The following is a 12,629-nucleotide window of genomic DNA, read 5'->3' on the forward strand; positions in this document are numbered from 1 at the left end:
AATCACTCATTCGTGTGGCACCGAGATAACTCTTCCTCCAGTTAGAGGCAAGGGCTTGTTGCAGGAAGAACAAAAAAAAATGTCCTAGCTGTCAATGCTAGCGTCCTGGTGAGGAAGACAGAGTTTGTCCTTGCCAGCTGAAAATAGGACAGTGCTGGGTTGTAAGTCTGGTGTGTGTTCACTTGTTCTGTGGAGAGAGGATTTGGCTCCAGGTCTGCAGTGTTTGTCGTGTTTGGGGTTTTTTCCCCTCCTGTTGTTCCCCAGCAAAAGTATAGTTCTGTCCCTTCTTTGTGTTCCTCTCGTCTGATTTCTGAGCCCAAGCTGTCCCCAGTTGAAGGGCTAGGATATTTTGTTTGGTCTTGTAGATATAGGTGAAAAACTGATACTGTTTTCATGAGCCTAGAAAAACACTTATAACACTGTTTCCCAAGCCTTTCCTTGTTACAGTTTATCAGCTACAGCAACAAACCCCTGATAATTATGATGCTGATACCAAAATGTTTCTTTTGAGCTTTAAGCCTAATGTTATTTCTTTCTCATTTAGTCCCAATGTCAAGATCTGTTGTTGTTTCCATGTAGTACTCCTTACTGTTAGAGATTGCATTGAGAGATTCTGACAATAGATTTAGTTTGCATCTACGGGTGGATGGTACACCATACGTGTGACCCTCTTCCACTTATGTTCCTGAGATGCCTTGGCAGCAAGGCTTGATGAGATCTTCCTGGTTTAATGTTAATAAGTAGTTATTCCTATTATTCTGTAATGGGCGAAAAGTCAGAAATGCCTTGTTGCCTTTCCTCCGCCTGGAATCTGTAATGAAAGTACGATACTAAGCTGGTGGTGACCAAAAGCTATTGAAGGCTGCGGGTGACATCATGCACCAGGGTTGTGACAGTCATCGGCTGAGGGAGTGGTCTCTGCTGGAGCATGGGAATGAAGCGTTTGTGTGGCTGCCTCTGCTCTCTGTGGGTGTTTGATTTTCATGTTAATACTTACGTCTCAATAGCCTTGCTGTGAAAATGCCTTTCTCCACCTGATTGGCGGTCTGCGGTCCTTCTGGGCTTGTCTTTGGAGACTTCACAAGCTCTTGCCAGCTACAGAGATGTCTCTTCAATGCCTCGTCCTCTTCAGAGGAGGCAAAACCGCTCCGTTAAAAACCCTGTGAAAGAGAAGATCACTCAAAGCAGAGAGAATGAGACTGTCAAATGATGGAAAGGAAATTGCTTTACAAATATTTTCTGATTTCTTTCTTATCCCTTTTACCATCCTTTCTCCTTTGTCCTCCTTGGCTTTTTTATCTTAGGATAAACATCATATTTATTTTCTGTTTATTGTGTGGAGAATTTCAATCTATTTTGAATAGCAGAATAAATATAAAAAGATACTAGTGTTCTTTCCTCTGGCATAACTGATGCCTTGCAGGGAGAACTGGAGGTTATGTGACAGCTGTATTGTAAAGGCAGGCCAAAGGAATCTGTGTTAATCTATTTTCTTTTTCTTGTTATCAGTGTTTCATTTTATATTTTACCTTCTTTTTTAAGTAATAATCAATACTTCTTGGTAGAAATAGCCTAATAACTTTTTTGCTAGATGTAAAATAAATATACTGTAGCTTTATAATGTTTGTCCAAGTATTACTAATAAAGGAGAATGACATCAAGTTATCCTTGTAAAACTACTTTTGAGCTGTGGAGCTGGGAACTTTTTCCAGGTATTCATTAACTGAGGTTTCTAGCTCACTGGAAGATAAGTGAACATTGTCCTCGTTTAAAAAGCGAGACCCTAATGCTTAAGGTTAGTATTTTCTATAATAGCTTTTGTTACTTCACTTTTTGGCTGTCCGGGTATGGTATATTTCTTCAGATGTGCTGATTACCCATATCTTGAGCTTGAAGTTTTGAATAATGAGCTCCTGAGCATCTCCAGACAGAGCTGCGAGCCAGCGGGCACTTCTGAAAGTATGGATTTGTCTGTGTCATTAACCGTGTACAGTGACCTGTAAAGTCCTAGCAGTCTTTTTGGCTGTAATCATTAAACCAGTCTCTCCTGCAGGATAAAATGGGAAGAGAAGCTGCAAGCATAGTGAGAGAACCCTGACTGAAAATACAAATATCTTCAGAAAATGCTCTGGGAGTAATAATAATAAAGAAAAAGTATGGTGGCAAAATAAATTGCTGCTGATATAATTTTTCTTCCTCTCCCAAGTTTGCCTGTAGTATGGCAGTTTTTCTCCCTTCGATAAATAAATGCAAAGATGAGAATCACTGCCAAAAACTGTCACATTTCTGGAACTTTCAGCCCCTGATTATTCACATTAAGCTTCCCCCCCCCCAGCAGTACAGTATTCTGAATATGTACACCCACCATTCTGTCAGATCTGTGCAGTCTGCGTCTGGTTCATCTTCTGTGTCTTTGATGTGCTCCATAACGTAGGCAAAGAGAGGTCTGATAGTCTCTCTAAAAACCTGACAGTTTGTGTGACAATCTGTCCACGAATCCACAGGCTCCTTGTCAACCAAATGAGCCTTTGAATATCAGAGGTTTTCGGAACAGTGCTTGCAGCATTGCATATGCACTAAGGGGAGAGTACAACAGGCTTCCTTGTAACCTGAGAGATGTCTGCATTTTCCTTAATCATTCCAGGGACATCTCATCATTGCTTGTTGGCTGGTTCTCAGCCCTGCACATGTCGGGGTTATTTAGCAAAGCTTGATTTACTGGAAGCTGCACATGGAGAATAATTTGCAGTTGGGGGTAGAGGAAAAACCCTGGGAGGGGGTGGAATGTGCAGGCTTTGGTATACTTCTGGTTTTTGGTGGGTTTTTTTTGTTTGTTTGTTTCTTATAGTGACTCTCTCCCTTGCAGTTCCCTTTACCCATGCAAGTGCAGGGATGTGATGCATTTTCTTCAGTGTTCTCCAGTCCTCTTGCACATCCTGCTGCCTTGGGTCCCTCCCATTCTGGCTTTCTCTGGGAATCCAGTGAATTGCATTCCTTAGCTACCTGTTGTGGAAGACGATGGGGTCATGAATATAATTTAGATATTTAAAACTGGGACACAAACTGTTAACTGGGCCAGCTGCTGCAGTTTATAACTGGGGTTTAGGGCTATTCTCAGCAGAGAAAGCCTGGAGTTTTAGCTGCAGCATGCCCGTCTGAGGTGGTGGGAGTTCTGTTGGAGGCTCTGTCAAATACGAGCTTTGGCATGATGGCATCAAACCTTAGCTATAATGTTCCTCCCTTCCTGAAATAAGCTCCTGTGATGGGCCTGACAGGGGAATGTACTTAGTATCTTTTTAAATGTATGACAAGTACCTGATGACTGCCAATTTTCTGTTTTGGTTTTTGGTTTTTCTTTTTTTTTTTTTCTCTTTTTTTCCCTCTGGAGTGCTGGTCAGCCTCCTAGTGAAACTTTCAGCTGCATACCTTGGCACTCTTGATATTCTGGCAGTTCCCTTCTTTCTCTCTTCTCCCCTTCCCTTAGCACTGATTCTCTGCATGCCTGTCACTCTTTCTTGGACAATGCCCAGTTGCTAAAGGCAGTGTTGTCCAGGGAGTTCATCCTGGTCGTGTGACAGATTGGCTGATAGGATCTGGGTATGGCTACGGCCCAGCCCGGGCGCAGGGGTATAGCAGGCAGTGCTGTGCCCTTAGTCAGGGGCGCTGTGTTGTCTCTGCAGGTCAGCCAGGTGTAGGACGTCTCTGAAGCAGACGCTGAAAACCCTTGATGTTTAATCAATGCCCAGGAAGCCTGTTTACCTGCACTTGTCAGGTATAATTGATTCGGGCATTTACTGTGAATTCCTCACCTAAGACTTCTCGCTCCTATATTAAACTTCCAGCTAGGAGGAGGAAGAGCGATATTCTCCTACAACAGTTTTGGTGTTAATCTGGGCCTTTCACGTTGCTATTGCTGTCCTTGTCAGAAAGCCTCGGTTGCCTGCTGGCATTTTATGGCCTTTCTCTTTGAAGGTGCTTTTACTTTCCAGAGTTTGTGCTTGAAGAATTACTAATGTTTTATTTGCAGTCTTTCAGAACGGTGTGTTTTTAAAACAACCTCATATAAACACAGTCTTTAAATCTTTGAGGTGTTTTTGCTCCTTCTTCCCCTTTTAATCGCCTCTGTAGTAATAATGTCTTTGTTGCTGGCTGTCTTTCTGACTTGAAGATAACATGAGGCTTTTCTGCATGTTCCCAGTGAGGCACTTGCAGCTCTTGAAGAAGTTTGTTATACCATCTTTCTGTGGGGTACCTGTTTTAATTGGACTCTTCCCAGTGTACCTTTGTAGAGACAGTCTGACTCTGGCGTGCGATCTCAGTCTGGGTTTGTAAACCTGTTTTCACCACATCTCAGTGCGGAACCTGGTTCTGGGAGGTCCTGGGGTGTGTAGCTTTGATTCATTGTGTGCTTTAGGGGCTGTAGCTTAACCTTTTGTGTCTAGCTTGTTATCCACAAGATAAACCTGGTTGTGGTCCTTCTTGCCAGCTCTGCCTCCCTCAAGTTTTGTGCAGATCAGCATTTTATGGGATTTTATCTTTGAGAAGCTGTCTAGATATGCTACAAAATTAATATTTTGCTTTCAACTCAAGGTAATATTGCAGCAAGAAGGTCTGTTCAAACAGGAATACACTTCTGCCCATGACTAGTTTAACTTTCCTGTGTTGTTACTGTGGACATTGCTCTTTTTCTGTCTTCTCTGAATCTTAATCCAAAATTTATGATCTCACAACTTATTGCCAAAGGAAAGAATAGAATGACACAAATTCAATGCTCTCATTTCATTATTGGTCTCAGCGGGAGGAGTGGATGAACCCACACACGAACAGCAAACAACAGAGCTGTGTTTAGAAGTTGGCTTTGGCTGAAAAAAATCTTTTTTCTCTATCAGCAAGCTGTTTGTAGTTGCTTGTATCTTTCCTCTATTACCTTTTGAGAAAAAACCATTTGAATTCGCATAAAAGCAGTTTAACCCCTGGCTTCCGTGCTCTCGTGATATGCTTTATATGCATATTTTTCTTCCTTGTTAATCAGCTTCTATGTGTATGTGCACTTGTGCTTGATAGGAAGGAGAAAATGTGAATGATCTCTTTTAGCTAAATGCTAGTTGACACCAACAAACAGGCTGAGCAGGAGCTCAAGAGGAGCGAGCTCAGGAGGTAAAGAGATTGTTTCTTGCAGTGTATCCAGAAATTCCCAAACTCCCCGTTTTGGGCCAAAGTTGATAGCAGTGATTGATTGTGTAGGTTGATTTTAACAGATCCAAAGGGCCGTCCAGTGAATAGATCGCTTCAGCTCATCTGCCTCTGTACCTGTGGGAGGGGTGCGGGTAGATGGGGTAATTTTTCATATCTGTTAGGAGCCATTTGCATGTGACTTCTGAGCAATGAGACTGAGCAACCTGATTTATAGTGCGTGTGAACCAGCGACCCGGGGAGGTGTGCGGTGCCCGAGTGGACCTTTGCTTCCCCTAGGCAGTGCTGTGAGCAAAGGCGGTTCCCAAAGCCTGCACTAACCAAAGTTTTTCTGTAGCTTCTCGCTGTTCCTCGTGGCAGCAGCTGTGTCCAGGCACGTGTGTGTTCCCCGGCCTCAAGCGTGTGTGGGCAGGCGACAGTCGTGCTGCTTTATCAGGATGGTGTGAGGTCTTATTTCTGGTTTTGGAAGCAGCTGGAAGCAGGAATCTGAACGTTGACACTTGATACATGAGAAGTAACCTCTGCTTTCCCTTCCGCTTTCTCTCCCAAATTCGCGGTGTTCCCTACTCGTGGGGCACACCGCGTATTCCCCCCGCCACGTGGCACCGCCTCTCGTGCTCCTTTCGGCTCGAGGGGGGCTTGTGGCAGGAAGCTTGGGGCTTGTTTGCTGGAAGCTGGTGAGTGCGGATGTCAGGAGAGGGGATCGAAGCAACGCGTCTGTCAGGTGCAAGGCAGATTGTACCATCTAATCCCCCGGCTGTCGTCTGCAGCATTTGTCAAGGCCTCTGCTGGCCTGCTCCGTTTCATCAGAGGTATCACTAGCATTCATCTAGGCTGGCAGCATTTCAGCAGCTGTTAATCCTCTTTGTATCTTTAAGCACTGTGACCACTGACAAGCTTCTATACTCTGAGGTGTCAAAATATCTCAAGATAGCTGTGGTGATGGTGGTTGTTTTGTTTTTTTTGCTTTTTTTTTTTAAAAAAAACCAAAGACCTTCTGATCTATTGACCCAGACTGAACCTGATGGAGAAATCTGTGTCCCAGTGTCAGGTTTTTGCTGCTGCTGCTTGACATTCACAAAGAATTTCATCTAAAATCTCATTAATTTCTAGTTCCTCGTGCTTGTGTTGCTTGGTTTTCAGTTTTACATGTTACTGCAAGTAGCGCATGTTTCACTGAAGTTGTAAGGAATGTGCTTTAATGTCAATGTGAGAATGAGCTGGCAGGGTTTTCTCTTTATGCTTCAATTACTTCCCCTCCTGAAATAACCCTGAGAACTCCGTCTTCTGCTATATTGTTTTCTTACTCTTTGCTATATGTTGTGGAAAGGACCTGGACAGTGTAGCAAGATGTAGTAGTGAGTGTTGGAGTTTCTCTGCATGTTTGCAGCCAAGGAGGAATGCTGAATTAAAATTACTCCAAATTTAGCTCTGAATTTTAACATTGGTTCCCTTTAGAGGGGGAATTTTTAGTGCAAGGGTGTTTTGGGAAGAGTGAGGAGCAAGGGTATAGCAGCAAATCTGTTGTAGGAAAGCAGTAGGGTAAAGGAAAGCGGTTCTGTTGGTCTTTAGGCTCTAGTTATGTATTTTTATAACTTCTTGGTGTTTTTATTATTTGCTACGAACCATCATTTAATAGCAGGGGAAAATCTTTCAAACTAACATTTCTTTGTTTAGTTTGTTTGTCCTCTCTGGAGAGCGCTCTCCCCGTATGACAAAGCTCTGATGTTCTGAAGTTGGCTCCCCTAAGGCTCAGCTTTATTGAGAGAAGTGAAACATTTTAGGTGGTTCATTCATTCTTTCTGTGTCTCTTGTTATTTGAGCCCTTATGGTGTCCTTTGGTCATGTTTTTAAACTTATTTCTGCAACTAACGCTGCCAGGAGCTTTATTTAATAATAGTTGAGGTCTCATGTTCAACTTTTTCTTTGTGAGCTGCCATTTTATCTCAAGCATCAAATATTGTGAGAGTAAATTAAAAGCAGCATTGATGTCTTGTAATTTTGTGTTGAATGTTCTCTCTTTTACCGTGCAACTGAATATTGTTTTATGACGCTAAAGGACTTCACTAAGACTACAGGCAGCTCAGGCTTTGTTTCAAGTGCAAATACCACACCTTGATCCTGCTGAATAGCCCTTGTGTGTGGACGGCTCTACTGAAGTCGTGGGAAGTGCATAGGTGGTTCCTGGCTTGGTTCCTCGTTTGCAACCTTATTATGAAGTCCTAGATTTTTGTAGGCCATTGGAACATTATCCCCTGCTGTAGTGTGGTAGGTAAAATACTGACAGTGAAGCAGATCTTGGGTCTGAAGTCATATAGATGAGTATACTTGGAGAATTATTCTCTGTGAGTAGAAGCCCCAAATCTCAGAACGTGCTGTGACTCTGCCCGTGCTGAAAGTCCCGTCTGTTGCCCATTTGTTGCTATTTGTTGCATTTAGTCTTTAGGACAAAAGTGAATGTGACTTTCCCAAGGTAGGAAAGGGCCTAGAGGCCAAGGAAAACCTGTTTAACAGGTCTGCTTGTTGAACAAACTCAGGTTTAAATAGTAAAACTCTGTTTCTCTTCCTTGGCGAAGCATTTACAGGTACTGATTCATACCATTGAAAACTCATTGGTTTTTAGGGTTTTTGACGGGGAGGGGGGAAGAAGGCGCAGAGAGGTCTGATCTAAAGGCAAGAGGCCCACTTGGATCACATGCAAAGATGCTTCCTTTTCATTTTTAAAACTCAGCAGTTTTCCTCTTCAGGTTGAAGGTCTTCTGTGCCCCTCCTTGATCTTCATATTGTGCCATGTGTCTTGTGGTTTCTTTGAGGCCATGTCTCTCCTCCTTTCCCTCGCTGAGATTCTTGCTTCTCCATTCAGGTTCTCGCTTGTCTGCTTTTATCAACTTTAGGATCCAGAGCTATTTCATACCAGTTTCTTTCCCAGCTATTTTTGTCCATGTTTGTAGTTGATGATGTTACAGATGGGGCTGACCATAGTACTGGGCAGTTGAACTCTCTCTCTAATAAACCAGGCAAGGTTGTGCCCCAACCACTTTAATCGACAGTGCAACCAGTAAATGAATCTGTTGGCTACTTTTTCTTTTTTTAGGTGGGTTAAATGCCAACCTCATGCTGGGTCTCACGTACAACATATTTGTTCCTGTTTTCCTCTCCTGCTGCTGTTTCACTGCAGAGTGCTGCAGGCTAATAGTATCTGACGGGGCTACTTCCTATTGCCTGAAAAATGTTTAATTTTACTACCTTGCTTTCTCTCTTTCCCACTTTCTCTCATTTTGATCTCTCAAATCCAGTCCCTTTGAGAAATCAGACAGTATGAAATACAGAAATTGCTTGGGTAGTAACTGGAGAAACGGTGAGACTTATGAAACCTATGGAGATAACGCTTACATCTACTTATTCACAGTATTTAATTTTTAATGGCAAATTTAATTAATGAAGCACAAGTCTTGTGGTTTCATGTGTGAATAAGTAACAGCAGGGAGCTGAAAGTCATGAGGTCTGTTTACAGGACAGAGAAAAAGGCTCCATTAAAAGCTGAACATTTCATTATAGGAAGGAGTAAAATGGGTTTAATAGCATAGAAGTTTGACCATTATGTAACAAGTAAGTAAATGAAAACTTTAATGACAATTTGCTGGCAAAATGCATTTTGAAGTGGTTACTCATCCATGATTTTTCAGTTTAAGTCTGTCTCCTAGGTCAAAGTTTGGAAAAGCAAAGTCTGTTCTGTGGGTTTTTTGGTATGTGACATAAATTCAGGCACCAGAGATAAAACGCTTAAATATAGCACCTTGAAGCCTAGGCTCTGAAAACCTGTATAAACCTTCCAATTAGCTAAGCTTCACACAACTTCAGTGATCCAGGCAGCTGTTATCCCTCGCTTGCAGATGGAAAATGGTGAGTTGCCCAAGATTGCACAAGTGGCAGAACCGCTAATAGAACTTGAGTTATATCTGTCCTTTCCTTTTTCTAACCACTGAACAATATGTCGTCTCATCATGCGCAGGACCACAGCTGCATTTATGGGAAAATAAATGAAGAAGGGCAAGAATAGTATTCTATATAAAATGACCAAATTTGGGGAGAGACGAGATAGCAGCTAGAACCGGCCCTAAATGAATAGCTGTCCTCGCTTTCAAAACCATTTTGTCACATTTTTGATTGATTATTGCATATTTTCTACACGTGCCTTTTCAGACTGAGGGCCTTGCAGATGAGCTTTGAGTGAGGCAATTGCAGCTATTTCTGTATGAAGTCCAGAGGCTTTGCCTAAAGCAGCTTTATCAGCAGTTTAGTGACACAAGACCTTGCGGCGAAGTCGCTGGGGGTGCGCAGCCATTCCCTTCTGCTGTTTGTGCTTGGGAGGCTTGTAAGCGCAGCCGAGAGCAGGAATTCATCCTCCATGTTCAGTGGCTGAGCACTCGTGAACTAAAACTCTTTCTGTGCAAGCTCAGGAGAATTTAATGCAAACCTCTTAAGCCCTGCAGCAAGACACTCCAGACTCTGTTTGGCAGTGCCTTAACTGATACCTGATACGCCTCCCAATGTTGTTAAAAGGGAAACAGGCTGCATAATTTTCTTTTAAAGAATAAGTAACAGAAGTAGACGCACTGAAATGTAAAATGGATTTTCCAGTGCTAGCAGCCAATTTTGATACTTGCATGTCAGTAACTTACAAGATCCTTCACAGCAATTAATGAAAAAAGAGAACAATACACAACCTAACTCAAAATAACTTGGCGCTGTGGTTACGTGGAATAATCAAAGCTGATGGTTGGTGTTAGCGACCTTTTCCCCCTCTTTCCCTTCGCAAAGGTGAAGCGCGGAATGGAGGACACATGTTGTGGTCTTGATGCATTTGCTGAAAATAAAATCAACTTTTAAGCATTTTTTGTCGTCTTTGAACTGAATATGCTGTTCATTGTTGGAAGTAGTTATTAGTTATAGAAGATAAGTTTGTGATGGGATAAGATCTGAGATGCCTTTAATTTTTAGAGCTGAGCATTATATTTTTTGTTTCAGAATGCAGAGATCTACAAGCTGACATCTGAGCAGTACCAGGAGGCAGCCGCCAAGGCAGAGGAGTGGATAAAGTGAGGAGCCATTTTTGTTCTTTTCAGCGGTTCCAGTTGCATTTCAAAACGGTCTGTGTGTATCCTCTGGACATTCCCGTAAAGAGTGTGAAGTTATCTCCTGTCAGGTATTTAGGGGGCTGAGAAGTTGTAAGCTAGCATCCCCTCTTTCTGTGCCAAGCTTGACAGAATTTTGTATAAAGTTGTTAGATCTTGCAGGGGAGAATGAGGGAGAAGACACGGACTTAGAAAATTCACATTAAATACGAATATTTACTTGGGTGTTCAAACTGGCAATGGAACATGTTTAATCTGTTCAAACTTTGACCCAGTGTATTTAACCTACACGTTGCAGCATTGGGCTAGTACATGGGAGCAAGAAGAATGGTATCACTTCTAAAGTTTTCATTGTCCAGGGAAGAAAAAGGTAAACAGTCTAAATCTTAGCCCTGTAAATTTAAATCAAAATAGAGTTGTAATTATCATGAATGTTTTCTTAGAACGAGTGCAATGATTTTACTGGCCTTTTTTGTTGGCCTTGGCACAATTAGCAGACCTTTAATGTTGTCTTTTTACCGTGAGCATATTTAGTGTCTAAATTCCATTTGTATTTGCCAGTAGTGTTACATAGCTTATTGTTCCACATGCACTAACAGCTGTCCAAGAAAAAATATTTTCTATAATTCTTTAATATTAATGAGTCCAAAGCAATTACACTGTCAAGAGCAGCACTCGGATCTCAGTTGGGTAAACAGTTGGCCAACATGCAGTAAACTGGAGTAGCGACATATGTAGTCCAGTTGGGTCCAGTCCAGACTGTATGATACTTAATTGCAGAAATAGATAATATAGTAGTGATGAATATGTTAGTGGGGTGTGTAGTATATTGTACTGTCTTTATTTAAAATTATGTTTGGCTGCCAAAGCATCACATAACCTGTTGTAATTTCACATTTTTGTTTGGACAGTCAAGCAATAAGTTGCTAAAGAAGCCAAAACAGGGCAGCTAACACATTGCATGCATTTTCATGCAGTTTTCCATAAGTAGAATTCTAAATTCTGTTTTTAAATAAAATTTTTAAAATTCATAGGACATAAAGTTCTGACAGTCTTTGATCAGTCTTTTCTTGGATTTTCTTCTGCAGATGTGCGGTCAGTTTTTGGGAACACGTGTAGCAATGATTTATCCTTGTGACTTTGTAAAGGAAGAAATTGTGACCTTTGATTATGTTCTTGCTATTACAGACTGTAACTAACCTATGTTTTATAGTAGTCTTAAGTTTGGTTCCTGAAGTTTGAGTTTCATTTAGTCTCTTCTGTTTCTTGTGGAGATGAAGACTGGTAATGTAGGAAACTCAGGAACACAACCATTTCTCATAAAGGTTAGTGGCTGAGACCGGCACAAATGCTAATGACTCCTTTCAAGATTCAGAAAAAGTGTTTATGGTCTCTTAGGGGTTCCTTCCCCTTTTCATTGAGCCTCCTTCATCTGCCAGTCCCTGGCTTCTGGTCTTATTGTGCAGTGCCTTTCCATTTGATGGAACTTGAGCTGTCATAAAGGGACAGATTCCTTAGACTGTCTTCCTTGGAGCCGAAAGAGACACCTGCCCTAGTGTGAATTTTGTGTGAAAGGATAACGTGGCTGGGGGATGCCTTGAGAAGGGACAAGCTGTGTGCTGCTAGTGAAACTGAGGGAGAAGGTGAACACCATACTTTATATTTTTTTTACAGTTGAAATTGCCAGCAATATCCAAGATTGCACTGAGCTGCACGTTGGAATGCATGGTCTGGGATTGATAATGCCCTTTGATAATTGTACATGCAGGAGGAATCACTGCTTTATCCCATCAGTCTGCAATGTACATGTTTCTTAACAGCAATATGCAGTGATCCTGTTTGGGATTGTTGCCTCAGTGTACAACAGGCTGTACAAACACTCTTAAAGAGTGCACATGCCTCACGTGTGGGTCATGCTAAGGCTGGGACAGGGTCAGGGAAACAGCCTTTGTACATCGGCGTTCATGCTGGATTGGTAGGGCTTGAAGTTTGCACGTTGTAAGGTCCTCTTGTTAGGCGTTGTACATTTCAGTTTTTCTACAGCCTGTTTATGGTAATAAATTACAAGACCCTGTGACTTAAGTGGAAAGAATAGTTTGCTCATCCTGATTTGCACTTTCATATTAGACATACAAGCACAGTAAGTGCTAAGATAGGCAAGACTGATTTATGCACATTAGTAGCTTGGTTGGCAGGAATAAACTGACGCTCCAGCAAAATTACATGAACTGGAACACAGCCAAAGTATGAATGAAGGTCTACCTGTTTCCAGTGCTGGACTACGACAGCTCCTGGAACAAA

The 12,629-nt window shown here is 42.0% G+C and overlaps 1 protein-coding gene across 7 annotated transcripts in view; it reads left to right on the forward strand.

The window, feature by feature from the left end:
- Positions 1 to 12,629, forward strand: part of CHCHD6 (coiled-coil-helix-coiled-coil-helix domain containing 6) — a 117,459-nt gene that overhangs the window by 53,481 nt on the left and 51,349 nt on the right. For all 7 annotated transcript variants that reach the window (XR_012630207.1, XR_012630208.1, XM_074878812.1 and 4 more), the window contains one exon: positions 10,222 to 10,292. Coding sequence is in view for 5 of the 7 variants with exons in the window: in XM_074878812.1 (XP_074734913.1) it covers positions 10,222 to 10,292 (71 nt within the window). In the remaining 2 variants the exon portion in view is untranslated. The remainder of the gene's footprint in view (positions 1 to 10,221; positions 10,293 to 12,629) is intronic.

The sequence above is a fragment of the Strix uralensis genome, chromosome 10 (genome assembly GCF_047716275.1).
Source record: "Strix uralensis isolate ZFMK-TIS-50842 chromosome 10, bStrUra1, whole genome shotgun sequence".
NCBI lineage: Eukaryota > Metazoa > Chordata > Aves > Strigiformes > Strigidae > Strix > Strix uralensis.